Source organism: Colossoma macropomum, unplaced genomic scaffold, assembly GCF_904425465.1.
Source record: "Colossoma macropomum unplaced genomic scaffold, Colossoma_macropomum, whole genome shotgun sequence".
Taxonomy (NCBI): domain Eukaryota; kingdom Metazoa; phylum Chordata; class Actinopteri; order Characiformes; family Serrasalmidae; genus Colossoma; species Colossoma macropomum.
Genome location: NW_023494786.1, coordinates 35,176,286 through 35,186,622, shown reverse-complemented (window position 1 = coordinate 35,186,622; position 10,337 = coordinate 35,176,286). Strand labels below are relative to the sequence as shown.

At 43.0% G+C, this 10,337-nt stretch overlaps 1 protein-coding gene across 1 annotated transcript; it reads left to right on the top strand.

Moving 5' to 3' along the window:
* Positions 1 to 3,690: 3,690 nt before the first annotated feature.
* slc35g2a (solute carrier family 35 member G2a) lies at positions 3,691 to 9,788 on the top strand. Its single transcript, XM_036556404.1, has 3 exons — positions 3,691 to 3,889; positions 5,574 to 5,799; positions 8,516 to 9,788. The coding sequence occupies exons 2-3, from the start codon at positions 5,597 to 5,599 to the stop codon at positions 9,573 to 9,575; spliced, it is 1,263 nt and encodes a 420-aa protein (XP_036412297.1). The 5' UTR covers positions 3,691 to 3,889; positions 5,574 to 5,596; the 3' UTR covers positions 9,576 to 9,788.
* Positions 9,789 to 10,337: the final 549 nt, after the last annotated feature.

The window sequence follows — 10,337 nt, the reverse complement described above, 5'->3', positions numbered from 1 at the left end:
CGTCATGAACTGCTGAGTTTCTGAGCTCAAAATGAGCTGAAACTGTCACTGAAACAGTCACTACTGAAACAGTCACTACTAAAACAGGCACTACTGAAACAGTCGCTACTGAAACAGTCACTACTGAAACAATCACTACCGAAACAGACACTACTGAAACAGACACTACTGAATCAGTCACTACTAAAACAGTTGCTACTGAAACAGTCACTACTGAAACAGTCACTACTGAAACAATCACTACTAAAACAGTCGCTACTGAAACAGTCACTACTGAAACAGTCGCTACTGAAACAGTCACTACTGAAACAATCACTACCGAAACAGACACTACTGAAACAGACACTACTGAAACAGTCGCTACTGAAACAGTCACTACTGAAACAATCACTACCGAAACAGACACTACTGAAACAGACACTACTGAAACAGTCACTACTAAAACAGTCGCTACTGAAACAGTCACTACTGAAACAGTCACTACTGAAACAATCACTACCGAAACAGACACTACTGAAACAGACACTACTGAAACAGTTGCTACTGAAACAGTCACTACCGAAACAGTCACTACTGAAACAATCACTACCGAAACAGACACTACTGAAACAATCACTACTGAAACAGTCGCTACTGAAACAGTCGCTACTGAAACAGACACTAATGAAACAGTCACTACCGAAACAGACACTACTGAAACAGTCACTACTGAAACAATCACTACTGAAACAGACACTACTGAAACAGTCGCTACTGAAACAGACACTACTGAAACAGTCACTACCGAAACAGACACTACTGAAACAGTCACTACTGAAACAGACACTACTGAAACAGTCACTACTGAAACAGCCACTACAGTCACTACTGAAACAATCACTACCGAAACAGACACTACTGAAACAGTCACTACTGAAACAGTCACTACTGAAACAATCACTACCGAAACAGTCACTACTGAAACAGACACTACTGAAACAATCACTACCGAAACAGTCACTACTGAAACAGTCACTGAAACAGTCACTACTGAAACAATCACTACCGAAACAGACACTACTGAAACAGTCACTACTGAAACAGCCACTACAGACACTACTGACACATTTGGTACAGTTTGGTAGAGTTATGACTGTTTTGGTAGAGACAGAATGGAATATTCAATTATTAGTTTTAATAAAATAAACATGATTAAGGTTTAGAGTCACTCAGAGCAAAAGGATTTCAGTCTGAAGTCCAAATCAGCTAAAATCCCAAACGTGTTTCAGCTCTGACTCTGAACCAGTTCAGTAGGGCGATGTGTGTGTATGTACAGACTGTGTTGTGTAGAAGGGAAAGCCCACCTGACACTTATTAAATTTCTAGATTTCTAGTCAAAACGGACATCAATCTCAGGAAAGAAGCAGAAAACACATATTTAACCAAAACCTCCACAGAAGCCTCAGCAGCTGAATCTAATCTCAGCTGTCTGATTGTTCAGTGAGTCTCTCTTCACCTTTATTCCAGCTTCCATTCTGTTCAGGTGACTCACTTTCAGTTCCTCAAAGAATCTGCAGACACACCTCCAAAGTTCAGAAGCTGGTCTAGTATTTTTTGCGTCTCATCATCCAAGTCATCAAATTACAAATCTGGACGCATCGGTCAGTAAAACCTTACTCCACAATTCAGGTGTCTGATATACACTGTGTGGCCAAAAAATAGGTGGACACTCTCCTAATTATTGAGTGCAGGTGTTTCAGCCACACCTAGGTGGGTAAACTCTCACAGCCATGCAGTCTCCATAGACACACACTGGCAGTGGAACGGGTCGCACTGAAGACTGTCACGTGTGGAGGCTCATGGTAGGCCACGCCCTCCTAAAAAGGGCTGTTTATTGTTATTGCTGCCGTTGCTTTTAGTTTAAGTTGTGTCGAGTTATTTTGCGCTGCTTTAATAGACCCTTTTCACATTTCTGCATTGTTTCAGCTGGAACTTCTCGTTACAGAGTAACGCTGCTTCTGCTAAAGCAACAACGATGACGAGTAGAGCCTGTACAGCTCACTGAAGGGTTCGGGCCTGAAGCAAAAACAGCCTCATCTCAGTTTCAAGTCAGGCTTTATTGTCATTTCAACTCTATATAAGTACACAGTGAAACGAAGCAACGTTCCTCCAGGACCAACACAGGAACACGAGACAATACGATAAACACAGTGCAGACAGTACAATAAACACAGCGCAGACAGTACAATAAACACAGTGCAGACAATAAAATAAACACAGTGCAGACAGTACAATAAACACAGTGCAGACAGTACAATAAACACAGTGCAGACAATACAATAAACACAGTGCAGACAATACAATAAACACAGTGCAGACAATAAAATAAACACAGTGCAGACAGTACAATAAACACAGTGCAGACAGTACAATAAACACAGCACAGACAGTACAATAAACACAGTGCAGACAGTACAATAAACACAGTGCAGACAATACAATAAACACAGTGCAGACAATACAATAAACACAGTGCAGACAATACAATAAACAGTGCAGACAGTACAATAAACACAGTGTAGACAATACAATAAACACAGTGCAGACAATACAATAAACACAGTGCAGACAGTACAATAAACAGTGCAGACAGTACAATAAACACAGTGCAGACAATACAATAAACACAGTGCAGACAATACAATAAACACAGTGCAGACAATACAATAAACACAGTGCAGACAACACAATAAACACAGTGCAGACAATACAATACAATAAATAAATACTAAAGACTTACAGTAAATACAGAACAGAGCACAGGCAGCACACGGTACTGAGAGGATGAGGAGCTGTGCAAAGGAGGATGGAACACACTATGACATTAGCAGGTTAGTAGATAGCCTAGCATATATTCAGTTGTTAGTCAGAGGAAAAAGAGTTTGTGTGATTAATAAAGGAATAAACTGTCATAAAGAGTAAAAGATCCTCTGTGTCACTGTTTCACTGCTGCTGACTGACGTTACACTGAATGCAGTTTGTGCTTTAAAGTTGCTGCTTCAGCCGCTTTCAGAGGAACAGTTTTCATTTCCTCCCTCTAAAGCTGATTTTCTGCAGTTATCGGATTATTGAGTGCATGTAAACACACTCAGAGACACAGTGACTCTCCGGTCTGTGGTGCTGAAGTGATACGAACGCCTGTATTTCTGAAGAGTAACTGTCCGAAAGACGAGAAGGGAACTTGTTTTACCAGCGTTTACTGTTTACACACTTCCCTGTCTTGTGAAAAGGGCCTATTAGTGTGTTTTGTGTGGGGGTTGGTCATCGTGAGGGTGGAGCCTGTGGCTGGTGATGACGTCCCCCATGAGTTCAGTGCTTCTGCATGTGCCTCTCCGCAGTGGTGTTTAATAAAGAGCGTCTCGTGGTGGAAATAACAGCCTCCCAGGTGTCTCACTGTACTACAGTGGGTATATAGCCAAAAGCAGCTTACTTCCTAGTCTTGTGGCTGAATGCCATCAAATCCTCACAGCAATGTTCCATTATCTAGTGTAAAGCCTTTTCATTCGCGCTGCTGAGCCTTAATGATGAACATCATCCTTAGCCATCAGTAGGATCCGGCGCTGAGCGCGCATGCGCCGAGCCGCCCCTCCCGTCCTGCTGCTCCCTCAGTGCGCAGCTCTCTCTCTCTCTCTCATTTATTCATTTATTCACTCACTCATCCTCTTATTCTGCCTCGCACTCGTCTGTTCGCGCACGCCGGGGTTTGGGATCGTGTTTGCTCGGCATGATGGGAGATTTAAACCCGCACAGCGCCGAGGAGAAGAAGTGAAGGAGTGGAAAAGATGAAATAAGGCAGAGAGAGAGAGAGAGAGAGATACAGCACGAGCGCGGAGGAGTGGACGGAGGGCAGGTGAGAGACGAGTCAACATCTGCTTGTTTTTGGCTTCTTAACCTCGCCTTATTGGAACTGTCCGTTCCACCTTAAATGGTGCAGCAGTTACATTCTGGCGCTTCAGGCACTCTAACGTAACTGCTGCACCATTTAAGGTGGAACGGACAATTGGACCAAGAAGCCAACTTCAGTCTGTTTTTTTGGCTTATATGTTTGTGTTTTCGTTCATTAATGTGTTTATAGACGTTATCGTTGTCTCGTGACCCCGTTCTTGTCCAGCTGAAGGACAAACGGTCACTAATTGATCCACAATAGCGAGCTAATTTCCAATAGCGCGCACAGCTGCGCTCCGGATTAGCGTTAAAGGGCCAATCACCGCCGGACTGGACCGGCCAGCGGACGGTGTCCTTGTGTTCCGTCGTCTCCAGCCTGCAGTTTCTCACCTGTTCACGCGGTCACGTGTCCTTACGAGCGCCGTGACGTCACCCAGGGTGAATCACTGAGCATGAATGGAGTGGGTTTACTACAGGCTACTACGCTGAGCACTGATGGGCTGGCTGACTGGGACTCATGCAGTGTATCTGTTGGATCTGTTTTTCCCCAAAATATCCTTAAAATAGACCCGATTTTATATTCCTGATCCAGAATGAAGCGTAAACTGGATTCAGTTCGATTTCAGAGCGTTTTCTGTGTTAAAAATGTTTTTATTTGCTCCACAAATTGGATTAAATACTAATTTTATTTTCAAACAATTGAAAATGTAACATTATTGCAAATTAAAGAAGAAAAGACAATACAGAGGCAGATAGGATGCACCCAGATGGATAAGCCCCACCCCTCACCGCCCACTTTACTCTAAAAGGATGCACCCAGATGGATAAGCCCCACCCCTCACCGCCCACTTTACTCTAAATAGGTGCACCTAGATTGATAAGCCACGCCCTCTCGCCAACTACTTAAATTTAAATCGTTGACCCAGAGGGCAAAGCCCCGCCCCTCACTCTAAAAGGATGTACCAAGATTGATAAGCCCCACCCACTTTACTGATAGGAAGCACTTATACAGATAAGCCCCCCCACTTTACTCTGATAGGAAGAACCCAGATGGATAAGCCCCACCCATTTTAGTCTTATAGGAAGCACCCAGATGTATAAGCCCACCCACTTTAGTCAGAAAGGAAGTACCCAGATGGATAAGCCCCACCCACTTTAATAGGAGGTACCCAGATTAATAAGACCCACCCACTTTATTGATAGGAAGCACTTATATGGATAAGCCCCACCCACTTAACTCTGATAGGAAGCACCCAAATCGATAAGCCCCACCCACTTTACTCTCATAGGAAGCACTCAGATGGACAAGCCCCACCCATTTTACTCTGATAGAATGTACTCAGATTAATAAGCCCCGCCCACTTTACTCTCACAGGAAGCACTCAGATTAATAAGCCCGGCCCACTTTACTCTCATAGTAAGCACTCAGATGGATAAGCCCACCCACTTTACTCTAATAGGAAGCACTCAGATGAATAAGCCCCGCCCACTTTACTCTGATAGGAAGCACCCAGATGGACAAGACCCACCCACTTCACTCTGATAGGATGCTTTGAGTTCATCACTATTCGTACCCCGGTGTATCAGCGCTACTGATGCGTCAGTGTTAGATGTACTGGACAGTAAATGGCTGTGGTCCTGATTTACAGGTTTTACAGCCGGAGGAGTAAAAATGGACGATTCTCCCACTAAACACCTGCTGGGGCCCAAGAAAAAGGTGAAAATCCACCCAAACACGGTGACGGTGAAATACGCCACCCACTTCCCTCAGCCCGGAGATGAGGGCTACGACGACGCCCCCAGCTTCGAGGACTTCAGCTCCTTTGTGGAGGAGACGTCAGACAGGAAGAGACTGACCTCTAGTGGACCCACCAGGTACGTCCACTTTTCTCACATTACTACGCTTTAGACTGTCTCTGCTGTTCCCCTGTGCAGTCGTGTCCCTGAGCACTCCTGGTCAGATTCCATGTTGTTGTTGATTTTCTAAGTGTAAATAAGTTACACATCCTCTACAGAGACTCACTTAATAAGGCATTTTTCTGCTAATCTTACTGCACAATTTTGGGTATATTTTGAGCTCAGCAGCTCCTTTACTCTGTGTAAAATGTCACAATGAATGGACCAACAGAAATGCTCTAATATTGCTTCTGATTCAGTCACTTTATGTTAACTTATATTTGATATAAGGAAGGTTTTTACCCTCTCCTGTAACGTTACCATTTTGGAGATACATGTTTTTCTTTGGCCAGCAATGATATGCTGTATGAATTATAAATAAAGTAATGTGTTGCTGTTGTCAGATGAAAACCTTGTATCTCCAGAATGGTAACTTTACTGGAGAAGGAAAAAAAACGTACTGTACTTTTACTGTAAGTCAATGGAACCAGACTTTTTTCCAGGTCATTTTAGGTCGTTTCTTTTAGTCCATTCATCATGAAATTTACACACAATGTAAAGAGCATCAGGTGTTTTCAAATCATGTAAAAAACTGAAAAACGTCAAAAATGGAGATAGAAGGTTTTCTTCTGACAGCAGTGATATACTAATGTTTATTGTGTGTAGTTTAGTGTGCAGTGCTGCACTGCCCTGTTTATGATGGGATAGCTTATTGATAAAATTATCAATAACAATCCTGAAATCCATGAGTAATAGGTGTCATTGTTATATGCACGAGTGCTGAGTGTGCCGATCCGCTGCTCCAGTCCTGGTTTTGCATTTAGAAAAAGGATCAGAAACTACAAATACAGTGTGCAGTTTGTTTAGATTAAACATTTCCCATACTGCGCAGAGTCCATTTACCATCTATTAGACTCAGCATCATTAATCTGCCCACAGCAGGACAGCACATGTTGAACAGCATCACCATTAAAGACCACCTGTTACCTCGTCCAGAGCCCCACCACTCCAACACCACACTAACACACTAACACAGGAAGAATACAGGACAGAAAGACACGCCCAGGATATTGTCTCAAATACGTGTTATATAAAACTGCTCTGTGAGTCTGTGAGTCGCCCGTAAAGCCTGAAATGATCATTTAAAGTCAGAGGGAGTTTTTCACACCACGTCGTACGTCTTTACGCATTAACGCCACACACAGACTCGAAAAGAAGGTCCGGCTCAATGTTTAGGTCTCAAATGATCTCAGAATCAACACTGAAGATATGACGACAACAGTAGATAATTCTACACGTTGTGCGCAGTTACTCATTTTCACCAGAGAGGTCTCCAAATCCCCAAATCTTACATAGTGTAGTTTTCCTTCTCCTATAAAAGTTACTTACAATTCTGAATATGCAAAGTGTTGTTGTTACTACTGTAACCTTTCAATGTTACATTAACGTACATCAAAGTTAAAGCTGCTTATTTCTGTGTAAGATTTGCTGTTTAAACTGAAAGACGTGTCGTTACTGAGTTAAAGGATTAAAAACAGGCTAAAATATGATGAGTGTGAGCTGCTGTGAGTCCCCTGTAAAGCCTGAAATACTAATTTAATAGTCAGAGATGTCGAGTCTGGAGTTTTTCACACCGCGTCGTACGTCTTTACGCATTAAACATCACACATAGACTCAAAAAGAAGGTCCGGCTCGATGTTTCGGATTCATCCAGTCAGGACCAAAGAACAACCCACAGTGCAAATGTTCTGCATGTAGTTACACATTTCCACCAGAGAGGGCTCCAAATCTCCAAATTACACTGTGTAAAAAGTAGTTCTGGCAGCTTTGAGTAAAGCGACCATTGTTGTTGCTTAGCAACCTGTGGTGAGTGATGGTGAAAAAAAATGTATGGAGATAATTTTGTGCCAAAAGTTTCAAATAAAGTAGTAAAATCCACAAGCAAAGTATCAAAATGTTCAAAATATGTGTCACTCCAATCAGTTGACCAATAGATAGTGCAGGTGAACGCCTTTGTCTAAGACCCGCCCCCTGTTAAGAAGTGCCAGAGGTCAGAAGCAAAAGAAAGATTTCAGAACCAAAACATTCATCAGCAAAATCAGCAAACAGAAAAAAATAAAGCAGAAACTGTCAAAATGAGAAATACAATTATATCAAAATGAGTAAAAATTAGTAGTAATCTTTTTATAAAATTGAAAAAAAGTTTATTTTACATCTCATTATTTGTATATACTTCATATTTTGCTTGTGGATTTTATTTTATTTGAAACTTTTGGGAAAAAATTAACTTAAAAATAAAAATGTGCTGCTTTCAGAACAGAAGTAGAACACTCTCTAACCAATCAGAGAGTGTGGGCGGAGCCAACTGTTGGATGATGTTACAAAATTTAACATGATATTGTAAATTATATCATATTTTCATGAATTCAAGTTCTTCTTTATCTTGTTTTGGTTTTAATTAAATTATTTTTTAGCATTTTTATTGTTTTTATTTATTTGTCTTTTTTTACTGGTTTGATATGTTATTAAATTTGTAGGTCAGTGTTTCAGTTTTCAGTCCTCTGTTCTCTGTTCTAAAGCTCAGCTACTGTCCAGATGAGGGTCGAGTTTAAATGAAGATTGATTGATTGATTGGTTGATTGATTGACCGCTAAATTATAAAGATATTATAATTTATTGTCATCTTGACCCACAGTAAACCCTGCAGGACGTTTCTCGGCTCTCTGGACGGCCAGTCCAAACCTGGTGCGGATCAGAAGGTCAGCGGAGGGGTCGGAGGTCAGCTGCAGAGTTTCGGCGAGGCGTGTGTGTTCTCCTCGCGGCTAACGTGGGGCGCTCTGTTCGTAGCAGCGTTAGCGCATGGCTGCGTGGCACTGCTGACCCGTCTGGCCGCCGACCGCTCCAGAGTTCCCTCCCTGGAGCTGCTCTTCATCCGCTCCGTCATACAGGTGCTGTCTGTGGCCGTCGTTTACTACCACCAGGAGGCGCCGTTCGGGCCCAGCGGCTACCGGCTGCGGCTCTTCTTCTACGGCGTGTGCAATGTCATCTCCATCACCTGTGCTTACACGTCCTTCGCCATTGTCCCGCCGAGCAACGGCACCATCATGTGGCGGGCGACGACGACGGTGTTCAGCGCCATTTTAGCGTTCCTGCTAATAGATGAGCGGCTGGGGCTGATCGACATGGCCACTGTGGTCAGCAGCGTTTTCGGACTGTGCCTGGTCATGGTGCCCAACATCGTTAGCGAGAACAGATCGCTCGGGTTCTGGAAGGAGGCTTTCGGCTACACCATGACGGTCATGGCAGGTTTGACCGCTGCCCTCTCGATGATAATCTACAGGTCGATTAAAGAGAAAGTTAGCATGTGGACGGCCCTTTTCACGTTCGGCTGGACGGGGACGCTGTGGGGCGCCTGCACCATGTTCGTTCTGCAGGAGCCTATAATCCCTCTGGACGGGGAGACCTGGGCGTACCTCCTCAGCATCTGCCTCTGCTCCACCGTGGCTTTCCTCGGTGTTTATTACGCCCTGAACCGCCTGCACCCCGCGCTGGTCAGCACCGTCCAGCACCTGGAGATCGTAGTGGCAGCTCTGCTGCAGCTGCTCGTCCTGCACATGGCACCGTCCATCTATGATGTCATTGGAGGCTTCATCATCATCATTAGCGTCGTCATGCTCGCGGCAGTAAAGCTGTTCTGGGTGGGGAAGAGCCGGAGGCAGGAATACGAGGAAATCCTCGACTCGCCTATTAAGTGATTTTTGTTTGTTTATTTTCAGGCCACTTTGTCAAAATACCAAGCTGTAAACTAAAGACTGAAGCCCTGTTGGAGCTGAATTAGTTTTACCTGGACAGGGAGTAGGAAACAAACTGGATTCACACTGGATTAAAATCGCTCCACAATTATTACTGTCAGACCGTAAAACTACACACACTGCAGATTCATACTGGATTAAAATCACTCCACAATTATTACTGTACAACTACACACACTGCAGATTCATACTGGATTAAAATCACTCCACAATTATTACTGTAAAACTACACACACTGCAGATTCATACTGGATTAAAATCGCTCCACAATTATTACTGTAAAACTACACACACTGCAGATTCATACTGGATTAAAATCACTCCACAATTATTACTGTAAAACTACACACACTGCAGATTCATACTGGATTAAAATCACTCCACAATTATTACTGTAAAACTACACACACTGCAGATTCATACTGGATTAAAATCGCTCCACAATTATTACAGTCAGACTGTAAAACTACACACACTGCAGATTCATACTGGATTAAAATCACTCCACAATTATTACTGTAAAACTACACACACTGCAGATTCATACTGGATTAAATCACTCCACAATTATTACTGTAAAACTACACACACTGCAGATTCATACTGGATTAAAATCACTCCACAATTATTACTGTAAAACTACACACACTGCAGATTCATACTGGATTAAAATCGCTCCACAATTATTACTGTAAAACTACACAC

What these genes read in the sequence shown, in the direction of transcription:
- slc35g2a (XM_036556404.1), top strand. Translation starts at nt 5,597, where the DNA reads ATGGACGATTCTCCCACTAAACACCTGCTGGGGCCCAAGAAAAAGGTG. An exon ending in ACCTCTAGTGGACCCACCAG is followed by an intron (nt 5,800 to 8,515) that starts GTACGTCCACTT and finishes CTTGACCCACAG; the next exon opens with TAAACCCTGCAGGACGTTTC.